This window comes from Phyllopteryx taeniolatus, chromosome 4, assembly GCF_024500385.1.
Source record: "Phyllopteryx taeniolatus isolate TA_2022b chromosome 4, UOR_Ptae_1.2, whole genome shotgun sequence".
NCBI classification, from domain to species: Eukaryota; Metazoa; Chordata; class Actinopteri; order Syngnathiformes; family Syngnathidae; genus Phyllopteryx; species Phyllopteryx taeniolatus.
In genome coordinates this window covers 23,573,324-23,590,276 of record NC_084505.1, presented here as the reverse complement: position 1 = coordinate 23,590,276, position 16,953 = coordinate 23,573,324, and the positions used below count along the sequence as shown (strand labels likewise).

The 16,953-nt window shown below is 39.2% G+C and overlaps 1 protein-coding gene across 1 annotated transcript in view; it reads right to left on the bottom strand.

The window, feature by feature from the left end:
* Positions 1–264: 264 nt before the first annotated feature.
* The window catches only part of gstcd (glutathione S-transferase, C-terminal domain containing), a 40,555-nt gene continuing 23,866 nt past the window's right edge, over positions 265–16,953 (bottom strand). Inside the window, exons 8-11 of the mRNA XM_061770755.1 lie at positions 8,460–8,593; positions 3,541–3,571; positions 1,784–1,853; positions 265–525 (exon numbers count right to left, since the gene is read on the bottom strand). Coding sequence (XP_061626739.1) covers positions 371–525; positions 1,784–1,853; positions 3,541–3,571; positions 8,460–8,593 — 390 coding nt within the window. The 3' untranslated portion in view covers positions 265–370. The remainder of the gene's footprint in view (positions 526–1,783; positions 1,854–3,540; positions 3,572–8,459; positions 8,594–16,953) is intronic.

Genomic DNA, 16,953 nt, shown 5'->3' with positions numbered 1-16,953 from the left:
AGTAAGTCTAATCGTTAGTAAGAGTTGTTGGCAGAAGGCATTTTGGTGAAAATCCAGATTAAAATGGGGCTAGCGAAGAAACTGCAGTTTTGATCGTTTGTTAGTTTATAGCATAGTTGAAAGTACACACAATCCATACAACCGCTATCCGATAAACTTTGTCGGTTGTTTGTTTTGATCGCCATTTTTCAGCATTTTCAGAGTTCTGCCCGTTGAATGTTTCAACTGACTGAATGTTTGGATAAGACTCACAAGAAACACGGCGACATTAAAAACACGCCTCCATATTTATTGATCCAAATACGACGACCGTGTCGGCCGACTTTAACATCAAAAGCAAATCAAGTTCCCATCTGTCACTCTCACACTCTTAGCGAGGGCCATCTTCCACGCCGGGCCTTCCTACCAGCATGTTGTTCTTAGGCGAGCATGTCTCTGGCTCCATGGTCATCACCTGCACCCGGTAGCCATGTGACTCCGCGCTCCACGACCTGTCCAAGTCTACTAGCCCCATGCACTGCTTCCCTGCCATATAATACACACAAATAAGCACGTTTTAAATAGTTTTTAAATAATAGCTCAAATTGGCTAATACACAGGAATTCATTTTTTTATGATGATTCTACTTGACTTGCATATCAATTTGTCAGATGTTTTGCTTCAATACTTCATTTGAAGAAGACATGCACTTTTTCACAACTTAAACTAGTTCCCAGGTGTCTTAGTAACTAGTTATATCCACTTGATATTTTTGTATTTAGCCTAGAATCTAATACATTTATTGTAGTTTTTTGGTTGCACATAATTTTACTTGTTAGTTAAAAGTAAACATCCATCCATTTTCTGCGCCGCTTCTCCTCACTAGGGTCGCGGGTGTGCTGGGCCCATCCCAGCTATCATCGGGCAGAAGGCGGGGTACACCCTGAACCGGTTGCCAGCCAATCACAGGGCACATACAAACAAACAACCATTCGCACTCACATTCACACCTATGGGCAATTTAGAGTTGTCAATTAACCTACCATGCATGTTTTTGGGATGTGGAAGGAAACCGGAGTGCCTGGGGAAAACCCACGCAGGCACGGGGAGAACATGCAAACTCCATACAGGCGGGGCCGGGAATTGAACCCCGGTCCTCAGAACTGTGAGGCAGACGCGCTAACCAGTGCCGCTAAAAGTAAACATAATAAAAATAATTATTAATAATTTTTTTCAATTGGAACCAGTTAACAAAAATCTACTAATTTATTGTAAAAACAAATAGAAATACTATTTGTACTAACACAAAAACAACGAAAAGTTATAGATTTTCATTGCATGGTGACGGTATGGATTTTTCTTGGTGACTATGTTAAATGCAAGTTTGGATAATACTAGCTAGTTGCTAGCCACAATTGGAGACAATAAAAGTTAGGTTTTATTTGCACATACACAGTGTTTTTGTAGTCAAGAAGTACAAGGTTATTTATCAAAATAAGAGTGGTGCGTTGGGGACTATAAAGACAAGCGTTCAGAATAACGTCCATGGACTTTAGCGATTAAGTTCAGTCAATCATAGCAGCAACAGTCGACATCAGGGCGTGTAAAACAATCCCACTCCTCGCTGAACAAATGCTGTACAGTGACACTGGGACAAATCTGACAGCACTCAAGTGACAGCTGTTCGCCGCAGCTGTTTTGCAGCGTCGGTGTCGACCCGTAAAGAGAGGTCACTGAATGTGTCCTTTTGTGTAGCCCCGATAAAGCGCAACTGTGCCATCGTCAGAGAGAAGTTGGACGGTACCTATGAGTCGCCTCTCAGGAGGAAGCTGGGGAGCAGTTTGGTCCGCGAAGCGGCACAGCACCATGTGTTCCTGAAAATAAAAAGCACTGCATTACACTTATTTGTATTCGATATGAACGCAAAATGCACAATATCGGATCTGTGGGAATTTTTTTGTCCAGGTCCACAGAGGCGATACTTTCAGAACCACTAAACCAGTGTTTCTCAACCAGGGGTCCGTTGACCCCTAGTGGTCCATAGTGTAAGTGGAAGGGTCCATGAATATAAAATACCTTTTTCAAAAGATTCTATGACATTTATACAGATAGGATGATTTTACTCAAATGTGACTGAGACCTTTATCTCCCTAAACTGCAGAGGCTACAGGACTTCTTTTCTGTAATTCCATCTGTTTCAATGCATTTTAATAAGGTGTCTCACACCCATTTGCAATGTTGAAATCAGCGGCTCCCCAGGGTCAATCAAAAATTTCCAGGGAGTCCCGGACCCTAAAAAGGTTGAGAGCCACAACTAAACCAGTCCTTGACATCCTGACTGGGGAAAAAAAAAAAAAAAAAAAAATAAAAAATAAATTAAATTTTTTTTAAAAATTAATTTAAAAAAAAATAAATAAAAAAAATCACACGAAAACGTGGATGTCCAACCACCATCACAGATCCTCTAATAGACAGGTAGTACCTTTAAAATCCACAGTTCATCGACACCAACGTAACCTACCAATCTATCTACACTACCTACTGACATGACCTAACTATCTACCTCATCACCGAAAGAACACCAAACCTACAGTGAAGCATGGTGGTGGCAGCTGCATCAGCTGGAACTGGGGCCTTAGTCAAAGTGGAAGGAATTATGAAGCATTCCAACCACCAGTCCTTGTTAACGCAAAACCTTCAGGCTTCTGTTAGAAAGCAAAAAATGTCACGAAAGGCCTACTACAACATCTGAAATTTATTTGGGTTTAATTAGACTTTCAATTATGGTACGTGTGTGCTGCCTAATGTGATTGGTTGATTCTGAAAACACTCACCTCTCCAGTTCTAAGAGGGTGTCCACACTTGTGCAGCCACATTTCATGTCAGCATCTCAGTTGTTAATTTCTAACTTCCCCGCTCAAAAAGATCTTTTGTTCAATATAGTTGTATAGGTTATAGGTCACAATGGTGGGAGACGTTTTTAAATGGTTTATCTTGACCTAATTTTTTTTTTTTCACAAAAAAAAACTGGCATTTAAAAAAGGGTGTGGAGAACTTTTATATCCACTATACCTATCGAGCTAGCCTACCTCCCTACCTACCTATGATATGATGATACCAGTCATAGTTTGACTGTAAAAGACAACCTTCGTCCATCAAATGCATCGTCTCATTACCGCAGGCCTTGGCTGCTAATTAACGCTTTCACTCGGCAAGTTCCAGCAGCAAAAATATGTTTCTCTGTGCAGCGCTTGCAAGTCAGAGGCGGTCCCGTGTTGCGACACGAGGTTGCCGTGGCGAGCACCTACGGCGACGTCTTTTCCACAGATTAGGGCCCGGAGGCGGTGACAGGGCCCATTCATCATCATGTGAAAGGGGCCTCGCTCAGCATAGAGAGAGCCAGCCTCACCGGTGCTGGAGCTTCATTTATTTAGGCAGGAATGTAACATTATAGAGCCAGAAAAGTAGCCGGGCAGGGTGTAGTTAATATTCGACCTCGGTGTAAGTGAATGACAAATGCAATGGCGAGGGCGGGAAACATCACTCCATCTTAACACCTACCTTGTAAATCAGTGTCTCCTGGAACTTTTTGCTGAAAGAACAAGAGGAAGTTGAAGGGGTTAGTGTGGTGAATGTTTGAAACGACAAGATTGGATTTACATTGCATGGTTCAAGTGACACAATTCCGATTTTTTTATGCTCTAAAGTGGCCAATGGACGGGATGCACGGCAACACAATCATTTCCGGTGGAAAGGTTAGGTTGCGTACGAGTTTCTGATGTCCGTTCGTTTCAAGCTACTGTGACGCCATCTGACGGAAAAAGAATGTGTGATAACATCGGGTTTTGTAATAGGTAAATGAAATACTTTGGTGATTTTTTCGATACAATACAATACCATACAATGCCAAAAATGGCTTTTGTCCAATATTTATGCTCAATCTTTATGTATAGCACTTCGTAACGGTGGTGACTGATTTTGAAAGTGCTAGGAAAAGAAAGTTGAGTTGAGAGTCTCAAAAGTTAGGCCGTGCAAGTGAAATGGCTAATTATATCGGATAAGGATCCTTTGATCGCTTTACTGATACTTGGATAACTAACTTTTTGTCAATGTCTATATGTGTCAAAAGTGTTCTCTGTCAATTGACTGTCTGTTGTCGTAGTAGAGCAGCTCCAACTACCGGAGACACGTTTCTTGTGTTTTTTGGACATACTTAGCAAATAAAGATGATTCTGATTCTGATGATTCTGATTCGTAACTATAGAAATTATAAAGGTAATGCGTCATTCACGGCAAATTTACGTAATTCCAGCAGAAAGCGAGTCTATATTGGAGAGTTTGATTATGTCATTATCGCTATGCGCTAGCCTGGCGACCGAAGTTAGCATACGCGCATAAAGTCCACGGGGATATGCTTGATGGCAGTATTTTAAAAAATTTGGGGGTGGGGATTTAACTCAATTTAATTTGATTTAAAAAAAAAAAAAAAAAAAAAACACGTGGTGGCAGCTAATTAAAAACGTACACAGACCATGTTAAATGGAAAGTCTTCACATTCACTCAAAGTAGAAGGGCCATTCAACAGATCATAAAAAAAAAAGTGTGTGTGAAGTGTCTGGAATGTCTACACCTGCAGAATACTGAGAAGAGATGCTAGAAGGTGACCCGAGGGCAAGAAAACAGTATCTTAAAAAAGAAAAAACAAAATCAAGAGTGACTAAGTCGGACAAGTGCGGTGATGTGTTTTTTATTAGTCTTTCAAATCTTATGAGCTTTTCAGTTATGTGGGTTAAAGGCAAATGATGTATTTTTTGGAGGTTGCACTCTATTTAGATTGCCATGTTTTTTTTTTTTTTTTAAAACCACAACAAATCAGGATATCTCGTGAAACTCAATGAGTGAGTATCCATCCATTCCCGCTTATCCTCATTAGGGTCGCGGGCTGCTGGAGCGTATCTTCGAGCTATCTTCGAGCAGGAGGCGGGGTACACACTGAACCGGTCGCCAACCAATCGTAGGGCACATAGAAACAAACAACCATTCGCAACTACGGTACAATTTAGAGTCTTCAATTAACCTACCACGCATGCTTTTGGAATGTGGGAGGAAAGCGGAGTGCCCGGAGAAAAGCCACGCAGGCACGGGGAGAACATGCAAACGCCACAGAGGCGGGGCCGGGATTTGAAACCCGGTTCCCAGAACTGTGAGGGAGATGTGCTAACCAGTCGTCCACCGTGCCGGCCCAATGAGTGAGTATCATAAGCAAAAATTTAAGGATGCAAGTCCACTTTGAAAATCAGAAAATTTAATTCACACTTTATAACCCATACATCAATGTACGTAAAGATATTAGGTTTTTTTTTTTGGGGCGGCCAGCGGTCCTATATCCCAATAGAACAGATCCAACTTTGCACTGAGCAGCATCATAATCATATCTCCACATTCAGAACCAAAACCAAAGTGAATCTGTATTCTGCTAACCTTGACCAGGAGCAGAATGTGGATCAAACAATTGTGATATGTGCTATTTGCTCCATTAACGTAATTATCTTTATTCATCGGGGCGTTAAATTGAACCGCTGTTGCTATTTTAGTGATTTGTGATTGGTGGAAAACAAGGAAGTGAGAGATAAGAACAAATTTCTTCTTCTCTGCTCCTGCCTTGCCACTCTATGTAGGAAGAAAGTACAGTAGACCACCGCTATTTGTGGGGACAGGAATTTTTCTTTTAATATAAAAAAATTTGAAACAAAAATTAAATCTGCGCATAGGTGAGTGCGCAGGTGCCAAACCACGAGTATGTGGGGGCCCACTGTACTTTAGTACAATGCAAGCAAATGACAGGTCGTGTCAATTGTAAATTTTAGTTGACACCATGTGCCACTAAAAAATGGAAAGTGGGCCTGTCTCTTAAGTATAACTGCCAAGTGTTTTGCATTGTATTTGTCTTTTGTAAGTCAAGTTGAGTCTCATGAATACCAAGTCAAAGTCATCCAATCGGCGATTTGCGACACTATGGTAAGTTATTATTATTAATCAGTTTATTTGAAAGGGGACAATGCAATTTCATAAAAGACATGAAGTACACATGGTTAAAAAAGCCAGAATTAGCCAGAAGGCTAGTTTTCATCTGTAGTCCCCTGGCCATGATGTAAAAAAGCAGTAAAATACATCTACAAGACAATATAATACAGGATACATAATCAAACTATACTATTAAGAGAGAATAAAACCAAAATTTTTTGATCATAACAAAAAAACAACATAACATACTTGTCTTTTAGTGTTGGCAGCTATAGGTGTTAACTAGCCACATTTTCCATTTTTTTTTTTTGTGAAGGCCTTGTATGTTGTAAGCAGTTTAACCTCCTTCCTCTCACCAGCGCTCCTCACTGACCAGGCTGACTTGCTGAAAGTGCTCCTGCGCGGAGGAATGAGACAGTCACCTCTGACAGAGCCTCGAGTGACACGCTCAGAGCTGTTTCTTTGGCTGATGAACTCCGCCAGAGGAGCTGGGGCCAAATCATGCAGTACTTTATAAATCAAATTTAAATCTGCAAATATGTGAAGACTGTCCCAGTTTAAAAGACTATATATTTTTTAAATTGCACAGTGATGATAGTGCCTTGGTTTTTTATCCATCACTTTCATTACTTGTTTGTACAAAACTTCCAATGGGTTTTTTGTATTCTGACATTCAAGTTGACAAAAGGTGGAACTTAATCCGTTCTGTGATTCCGTTTGCTCACTGAAATGTTTGCAAACAGAGCTATTGTTTCAAATTTAAATGAATGGAAAAGCAATTAATCTGTTCCAGCCCCAGAACAAAGTTGTATTTACCTTATTTTGATCTGTATGTGGTTAAAATAAATACAGAACAATATAGTATAAGTGGAAACAAATGCTGCAGTGCATTGTAGAATGTGGTGGCCATTTTAGGCTAGCGGTACCTGTGGTAAATGTAAAAAAGGCTGTCGTGTGTAGTCACGCAAGTGGAAGATAGCAAGGGATTTATAAGGAAACAATAGACCACGATGCCTCCCTAACGCTATCACCAGCGAGCTCATGTACCGTGGCGGTTAATTAACACTTGCTGGCTGCGTCATGTGCTAGCTAGCCGTCACTTTTTTTTTTAAACCTCTCTCTTTGTTTGTGTGCACCTATGTTAAGTGTAATTTGGTGTTCAGAAAAGTGCTTAAGAAATTTGATTTATTATTATTATGAATACAACAATACCGATGGTAGAGTTTGCCATTCTCTTTTGTAGATATTACAGTAATTTCTAGTGTATAATGCACATTTTCCTTCGAAAAAAATGGTCAAGTCAATTGTGTGCATTATACATAGGTATAAGGGAAACTGGAAAAAAACTTTCACATTTTATAAATGTATGCCGCCATCTCGAGGTTAAGAAAAAGCCGTACACTTTCATTCCAATATGCCACCGCCACCTAAAGGTTATAAAAAAAGGTTTAGACTTTCATTCTAGTATGCCACTGCCACCTAGAGGTTATGAAAAAGTGTGCCTCCGCTTTCATTCCAATATGACAGGGGTACATATTACTGCATATATGTACAGTTGTACTCATAAGTTTAGATACCTAGGCAGAATTTGTGAAATATTGTTTTTTTTTTTTTTTTTTTTTTAAAATATGATTGATGACTGAACAACAAAACCATCATTAATTTCTTTATGGTTATGTTTTGTTTAATGATAATGCTTTTCTGAAATGCTTGACAGTTTAATTTGAATCCCATTAAAATAAAATGTGTTTTGCCTGGACCTATATGTTTTCTTGAAATAATTGTACCATCTTAAAAATTCTGCCTGGGTAATCAAACATATTTTCTCATTTACTAAATAAAAGTAGGGCTGTGAATTTCAAAATACGAGCAAGTAAATAAAAAGAAAGTATTAAGTGTTCAAATAAAGCGCTTAACTTCAGAATAATTATTTGAAAAAAAAAACTAACAAAATACAGATACTTCATGTTTTGATCATATGGGTAGATGCGAAATCGTGCATTGTAAAAATGCATTATACATAGGTAGAAGGGTTTTCCAGAATTTTGAGGTCAACTTTGGGGGGTGCGGATTATACATGGGTGCGCATTATACATGAGAAATTGTGGTATTTTCTTATTTTTAACAGTAATACGTTTAGGCTTCCTAATAGTATCGTGAGCAGTTTTAACTTTCTTCTGGGCCATACTAAGGGCTAATTCAGAGCAGAAAAAAGCAAAAACTTGTGTGACGCATGGAGCAAAATATGTTTACACAGTGAGAATAAGCACAACTAAGCCTTTTTCAGCTATCCCAAATAGTGCGTGAACCGAGGTCATTTTTTGTCGAACATATAGCTCATGAAATGAATTGCTTGTAAAACAGGTAATTTGTCATGTCTAACACAAAAACAAACACTTCATATGTCTAAAATAAAATATGGAAAGCCTAAGGCACGGGGGCGGGTAGACACAAACCTCCTCGGGAAGGTGAACTTGACGGCGTTCTGGATGAAGCCATAGCAACAGGGGCTGACGACGAAGGCAGCACCTGCCTGAATGCAGTGCTCCATCACCATGTCTGTTGCCACGCCGCATGCGTGGAGCGCGACCTGCCACAAACGCAAAAACAATGCAATTTAAGCAGTGCCCTTGAAAGCATCATCAGGCAATGAGGCACGGCTGCTTGTAGAGCCCCATCGTGCTGGTAACCTGGGTATGGTGCTGAATCATAATATGAGCTGTGAAACTGAAGAAGCTATATTGAAAGTGGACACAGATTAGCTTCTGATAAGCAGCACATCCACTGATTGTTTGGTGAAGTTGTCGCCGTGCCGGAGGCCTGGAGGGTGGCGTGTTATTCTTTGGTGATGTGTCAGCTTCATCTATCGCTTTTTCTATTGTGTTTTCCTACCTTTATTAAGCAAGGTACACATTTTACATTTGTAAAATCTCATGGCACTCCACCAAGTAAAAATGTCACAAAAAGCATGTGCAGTATACTAAAATAAGGATGATATTGTCTTGATTTACTCGCATTGCTATGTTACATCAAATTCCAAAATGGATTGGAATATTTTCCCTCAAAATTCTACACACATTTATTTTTAATAAACGTTAATAAGGCTACGTTCACACTGCAGGGCATGATGGCCAATTCTGATTTTTTTGTAAAATTCAATCTTTTTATGGGGTCGTTGACATTACAAAACCAAATGACTCCGCGAAGTGACAAACATTACATATGTAAAAAATAAATAAATAAATAAAAAATACAAAAATAAAATAAAGCATCTCTTGTTATTGAATAGAAAACAATGCTAACCTTATATAAAGCTGCTGTCTAATTGTTTTTTTTTTCTTTAGAAGCAAGAGAACCCCCCAGGAAAACTATATAAATATTTTTGTAAACCGCAAATGGTTGATACTTGGCTTTGCATCAGTAGGTGTTATTTGACAAAAGCTTGTTTGTATTCCAGGTAGTTCTTTTGTGCATTCACTAAAAGAAAACCTGTGATTATCAATAGCTTCCCCTGAACTGAAATTAGCCCCATCCCACTCAAGCAGCAATAAAAAGACGCTTCCAAGAATGTGTCACTCGGCGTCCGGGAGTCTGAAAATGACTGGAAGTTGCTTTGACAGCAACGCCAAAGAGCGCAATTTTAGAGCCAGTGAGAGAATAACAGTGCAATTACAATGAACATGCCCGTAGCCCACAATGCCAAGTTTCAGCCAAGCCTCTTTCACACAAAGATTAGCATAACCAGGGTTTTTCCTGGCCCAAATTGCATGAGTGCGTATGTCGTGCACCCCACTGGCTCAAACAAACACATTTTCTGTTCAGTATTTACATGTATTCTATTGTAATTTAACATTTGTTATTTCTAGAATCATATTTTACTAAAATACAACATAAAAATAAAGGAATACTGTTTGATATAAAATCGTATAATAAAACACTGTCTGTGCAATTAAATATGGCGTCGTTAAATGATAATTGAGCACATTCCAGCTAACTATTTCACAGCCATCCATCCATCCATTTTCTGAGCCGCTTCTCCTCACTAGCGTGCTGGAGCCTATCCCAGCTATCATCGGGCAGGAGGCGGGGTACACCCTGACTTGGTTGCCAGCCAATCGCAGGGCACATACAAACAACAACCATTCGCACTCACATTCACACCTAGGGGCAATTTAGAGACTTCAATTAACCTACGATGCATGTTTTTGGGATGTGGGAGGAAAGCGGAGTGCCCGGAGAAAACCCACGCAGGCACGGGGAGAACATGCAAACTCCACACAGGTGGGGAGTCCTCAGAACTGTGAGGCAGACGCTCTAACCGGTCGTCCACCGTGCCGCTATTTCACAGCCAGCCTTATGTTTTTCATTTTATAAAAAGTTGTCACGCACTTCATGTAGTCCAGTGCCTCCTGCACGGTCTGACGTATTGATGGTCATCTCAAAAATTGTATATGCAGGAAAACCCCTGCCATAAAGGCACAACTGAAGACCGGGCATTTATCCACCTTTGCCTTTTATACAGAATCAATTTTAGTGTGATATTTCCGGAAATGTGTCTGCTTTCATACTGCGACACAGCAACACAAAATCACAAATTTAGATGACATCAGTGCCACCAAGTAGCAATTAAGGGTTTGAAAAACCCATTTTGTAAATTGAGCGAAATGTTTGTGGTGGCAAACGGTATGAGCCTTTTAATTATTAAAGTAATTCCAGTTAGTGGCTTCTATTATACTTTGAAAGCAAAGTTTTCTTAGGGAAAAAACAGGTATGATTGATGGTCTCGGTACAAAAAAAAAAAAGAATAAATGGAACAAACTAACAGGAGGAAATAATGAATGTGACTCTCTCGTTTGCTTTTAGTGTGGGCACTAAAATGTTCTACACAGAACCCATCCAGCCATTATGTTTAAAAAAGAAAATGATTGGCTGATTATTACCAAACACTTATTGAAGATTCATGAAATAATAAGAGTGGTGAAAAAAATAGAATAACTAAAGCATCTGACTGTCACTGTACAAGTCCATTTATTAACATCAAAAGTAGCAAACTTGTAGATTTTTACCTACCATGTCTACTGGATGAAAGAAAACAACAACAACCAAGCAACACCAGTCTTAGGCAGCAAATTAATGGTGTGCATTAGTAATTCACGAACAGAAAAAAAAAAAAATCTGACCCCTTTGTTGTGTGAAATAACTTGAAACTGACAAATGTTTTGTTTTTTTAAAGCTAACAAGTCATTAAGGGTTCCATATTTTGGCTAGTTAGACCTCTACAGAATGATTCTTTCTTTTACAGGACGGTATCAACAATTCCAAAAGTCCACGTGTGTAAGAATCTCATTAACATTTTCAAACACTAGAATAGATGTTACAATCATGCCAAACAAAAGGACAGATATTCTCGTTGTGTCATTTGGAAAAAGCAATGCTTTGTGAATATACACAACATTACGTTTATTTACTAAAGTCAGGCAGAGTAAAATCCGGCCCTTGACAGGAGTATCAAATACAATAAGAATATATAAACTAAGTTAAACAGATGCATAAACTGTAGTGAGACGGTCAGTTCATTCAGGTAGGAAGAAGCTAGAGTAAACCAGCACCCAAGGCTACGGCTGTAAATGTGCCGAGGCACAAATATTCTTGCGAGGCACTTAAAAAACTCCCACGTGCTTGGAGATGGAAAATATGTGCACTTTACTGCCCACTAAGTACAACAAGTGTAGAATAAAAGCCACAGCATTTCAAATTCAAGCAGGGACATGGTGAACGCTCTCGGCTGAGCTACGACACTTGAAGGACTCCGTCCTGCACAATGACTACAAACAGCAGATGGTCTAACAAGATGGCGCATAACAAGGATTGCGTGGGAATATAAAACACCCATCTGTGCCAATGAGGGGAATTTAGCAATTTCAAATGACCCCCAAACAGTCCAACGATCCGGAAGTCTTACAATATGGGAGTCGACCGAGATGCCTCATTTCAGTGAGAATCAAAGGATTAACTCTGCCTGTGTTTTGCTCCTTTGGCTTTTTTTTTAACACCTCAAGTAGGGGTGTTAAAAGAATAAGGCGGCGAGAAGTACAGTATACATTATAAGTTGTGTGTTGTAAGAAGCAAAGTCACATTCAAAGGATAGGACTCCAATGTCACATTACAATTACACCAGTATGAGAGTCAGGTATGGCAATTAAGAACAGCTTGTCATTTAAAATGCCGACTTGGCGGCAATTTAGGGCTCCGTGTCTTGCCCAATAACAATTCGACAGCGGACAATTGGAGCCGGAAATCGAACTGCCGACCCTTCGGTCAATGGACGACCCGTTCTACATTCACAACTGAGTCACAGTAGGAAGATAGCATGAATTGCATTTCCATTCGTGGAGGCACCAAGTCACCAAATTGCATTTGTCAATTAGCGTAGCTGATCTCTGCATGTGCCGCAGGCACCGGAGACATTGCCAAACACTAACAAAAATTTGAAAGTAATTGACACCGCCAGTAAAAAAGGTTTATAATTGCCAATAGATGCCACAGGATGGTGGCAAAGCACTGATTTTGTCTAACTGAAGCTCCTCAATTCGCATCAACATAGTTCCTTGCCACCAAAGCAATACATTAATTGCTTTTGCCTAAGCAAAAAAGAAAAAGAAAAAACAAAAAAAAGAGTGGATATCTGTGAATAAGTGAATTTGCGAATATGTGACAGTTCTAAGATATTGCTGATAATGCTGTTAGCAAACATTAATCTGTGCTTCCTACAGTGAAGGTCTGCTAAGCTTTTGCCTTGGACATGATTGTATTCACTGCGTAGTAGGATCGACAATTGAAAATAATGTAGATCTTTACCCAGCCTTGTTGCCAAGTTATGGGCAGAGAAACTCAATGCAGTGGCTGTATTATCTAAGTCAGACTTGATAAAGCTTGTTTGTTTTGTACCCTGGATTAGTGTTGCACCAAGTACCGATACGAGTATTGTACCAAGGTATTTTGACGTCAAAAATAGTACAGTACCAGTTTGTTTTAGTACCGGTAGTTTTGGGAAAATAAATAAATAAATAATATAAATAAAAATATATATTTTTTTAAAATTATGTGACAGTGCTTAATTCATACGCTGTCTTAAAGGCTCCTACCCAAAAAGCTGACAGTTTCTTGTTCATTTTTTATTTCAGGAGCAACAAAAGGTACCTTTGTTTGGACAAATATAATGAAGACAACCAAAATAGCTCATAAGAGTTGAATATAACAGCTGATATCGAGGTTTAGCCGTTTTCCATGGTTTTCTTGATAATAACCAAAATTATATTTAACAATACAATTAAGCTGTTGTATTCTTCAAGTAGGCGGCAGGGTGGACGACTGATTAGAGCGTCTGCCTCCCAGTTCTGAGGACCAGGGTTCAATCCCCGACCCCGCCTGTGTGGAGTTTGCAAGTTCTCCCCGTGCCTGCGTAGGTTTTCTCAGGGCACTCCGGTTTCCTCCCGCATCCCAAAAACATGCATGGTATGTTAATTGACAACTCTAAATTGCCCGTAGGTGTGAATGTGAGTGCGAATGGTTGTTTGTTTATATGTGCCCTGGATTGGCTGGCAACCAGTTCAGGGTGTACCCCGCCTCCTGCCCGATGATAGCTGGGATAGGCTCCAGCACGCCCGCGACCCTAGTGAGGAGAAGTGGCTCAGAAAATGGATGGATGGATGGATTCTTCAAGTAAAATGACTTTCGTGGTACCAGGTATTATAATGAACAAGAAATTTGAAGAAACAAGGGTGGTCTAATACTTTTTCATGAATGTCTATATCATGTAATACAATTTTATATGCATAGAAGCACTCAAATATTCGTCATAATATATGATAATGAAGGCATTGATCTAATTATTTTAAAATTGACAAATGTAAAGAATAGACGAATTCCATCGTTACATCATTTTTCAAGTTACTGTAATGTTTTGAATAAATGAAAATAAATAGAAATGTATTTGAAGTTGTTTTGTTAGTTTTAATTCCACTGCTTTTACTGATGTTTTAGAATAGTACCGGTATCGAGGTACTTTATGCAGGTATAGTAGTAAGTCAGAATTTTGAAACTGTGACACCAGTACCCTGGATTGTGTCTTTTGGATAATAATAATAAAGATTTTAACAAACAGAAGGGATTCTGCTCAACCTTCCCCCCTACTGCCTTTTGAGACGCAATGTGTTGTAAGACTAAAACTGTGGAAAAAGGCAGAAATGTACGTCAATATATTACATATGTATGCATCAGCGCTTCCGTGTGTTCAAAAGCACTCCTTAGCCACAGAGGGATATAAACACTGCCTTAGAGAACCGCTGACATATAAAAGCCTTGCAGAGGAAGAGAGTCAATCACAAAATCCTACTGAAACTTGCCCTTATGTTCTCCACCTGACTGAAGACGCACACACATGAAGAGTATACAAACTTTCTAAGAAATCCTCTTCAGTCTTCAAAGCAGTTACGCGTGGCCAAATGCCCCACATTTTGTATTTATGCACTTGGCCGCACATCTTTACGCCGAGCAATCGCACACTTGCACGTCTACAGTCTTGGCAGCGATGTCGCTGTGGAAAATGTGTATGTGACAAATGGAGATGCAAGACAAATGGTAGCCTGCTTGCCTGCAAAAAAGCTGATATGCCTGGTAACTATTTTTACCGTTACTGCACTTTCAAAACAGTTTGCCTTACTGACACTACAGCAGTCAATCCGTTTTCTATAGACTTTGTTGTCATTAGGGTTACAGGTGAGCTGGAGCCTAGTCACGGGGGATACGAACGAAGCCCTAGTACAAATAGTGAATAACCATGAGTAATTGAGGCACTTCCTAAAATGTTATAATTGCTTCTATTAATAGTTAGAAAATGTACAACAAACTATGATCCTAAAACAGTGTTACAACATGGTAAACACTTAAGCCCTTAAATTGTCAAACAAAGTTTCTTTAAACTCTAGTGTTTGAACCAATGTCACATGGAATGTCAGCAAATTTCATTCAGTATTACAGAGGCTGCTCAGAAAAATAAATCATCCTTCAATATCACTAAGCGGAGGAAAATAAACTAAGGATTCTTATGCCTTTAAGAGTGCTCCTGCGTTTATGACTTTACCTGAATTTTTGGACTCGAACAAAGAAACCACTGCTAGTAGGCAGTATCCAATTTCTAATATTATAAATAAATAAAAAATATGACAATACAATAACTACTGTTAAATTACTGAACAGATAATTTCTCAATGGACAGTTTTGTTATTGTGAGCATCTATTATTGCTGCAAGAATAATACTGTTTTGGAGGTGGAGTATATGAATGTAAACATTGGCTGGACGGGGATAAAAGTGCACGGTAATATATGATTTGAAGTTTTCTTTTTCCACAAAAACCTGTGACAAAATGGACAGAAACTACTAAAATCTATTAAGAAGGACTTGGCAAGAGTAAAGAAGAAGAAGAGCAAGAAAAAGAGAGGTTTTTCGGTTCTCCTGCTTTCACCTGTTTGCCCCATCTATACCATGAAAATTCCTACAATACTGTGAGCTTTCCCACGGTATCGCAATAAGTATCATACCGTGACATTAATACCGTAATAAAGCCGAACCGTGACACATAGATATTGTCCTTTGACCAATTAACAATTTTTGGTCTACCAAAAAAACAAACATAAGAGAGAAAACATCTTTTTTTTCTTTAATTATTTTTTCACTCATGTTTTCAGGTTTTACAATGGTGAACACCTGTATGACAATTAAGAATGTAAATAAATAAATAAATAAAGAGTTCTGTGTCATTAAAATTTAGAATGTTGTATTTTTTTTTACATCATAACATTAACACTACCATGGGGGAATTATTTCTACTTCCAAAAGGACACATCTTTCAAATAATGAAGGACTCTGCAATACTTTACACCTGACACTCCTTCAGCCTTCATTTGCCGGGCCAAGCCGCCTCTCGTCTCTTTAATAACAGTGGCGCGCTGTGCTTGACAGAAGTGGCGCGTGCTAAAAGGCTCACCATTAAAGCGCCACTTCAGGAAATGAAAAGCTCTCTCTCAGTACGCTCAGACAGGAATGATCACTGGCTTGCATTTTCTACACAACAGTGGGGGGAACACACCTTTGGCAAAGCGATCTGCGGCAATGCGTCTCATGCATTGACACTTGGATGCTTTGCATAATTATAATAACGCTCAGTCAAGCAGGGACCTCCGCCAAGGACAAACAATACTTTTTTTTTGGCTCAGCACCAAATTGTATTGTTTCACTGAACCCCACCTCATGCATATGGCTGCACCGTGTCATTAAGATTCATGTATTATTCATTGAGAAGTTAAAAAAAGACCTATTCTGTCACGTTAACAAAAGGGTATTTTTTGGTTCTTCCAATCATGTCTCGACAATGCTTTGTGGATAGTACAATAGTAGTGCTTAGTATAAAGAGTACCAGATTTTGTGGATTCCTGCATCTGTTTGCTAGCAACCTAGCCGCTTAACAAACAAACCAACTGAACAACCGACCAACTACCTTTTGTAGGTAGGTAGGCACCTTTCGTGGAATCCTGCGCACCTGTTTGCTGGCAACCTAGCTAGCTAGCAGTCAAACAAAAAACTGACTGACTAACATTCTTTGGCTGAATATGTAGTAATCATTATTGAATATTTTAGTAGAATAACCCTTGCCTGTTTTCTAGCAACCTAGCTAGCTGCTAACTGACAATACAGTACCAACTAGCTAACTAACTAAAGTTAATTGGCTGACTCAGTAATATTTCGTCAGTATGTGGAATAGCCTACTGTTTGGTGGCTTGGTAACAACCTAGCTAGCTAGTAACCCACAAAGACACTAACTAACAGTTCATGTAAATCAGTAGCATTTTTTTAGAACCATGCTTGCAACAGGCAATCGATCAATTGATAA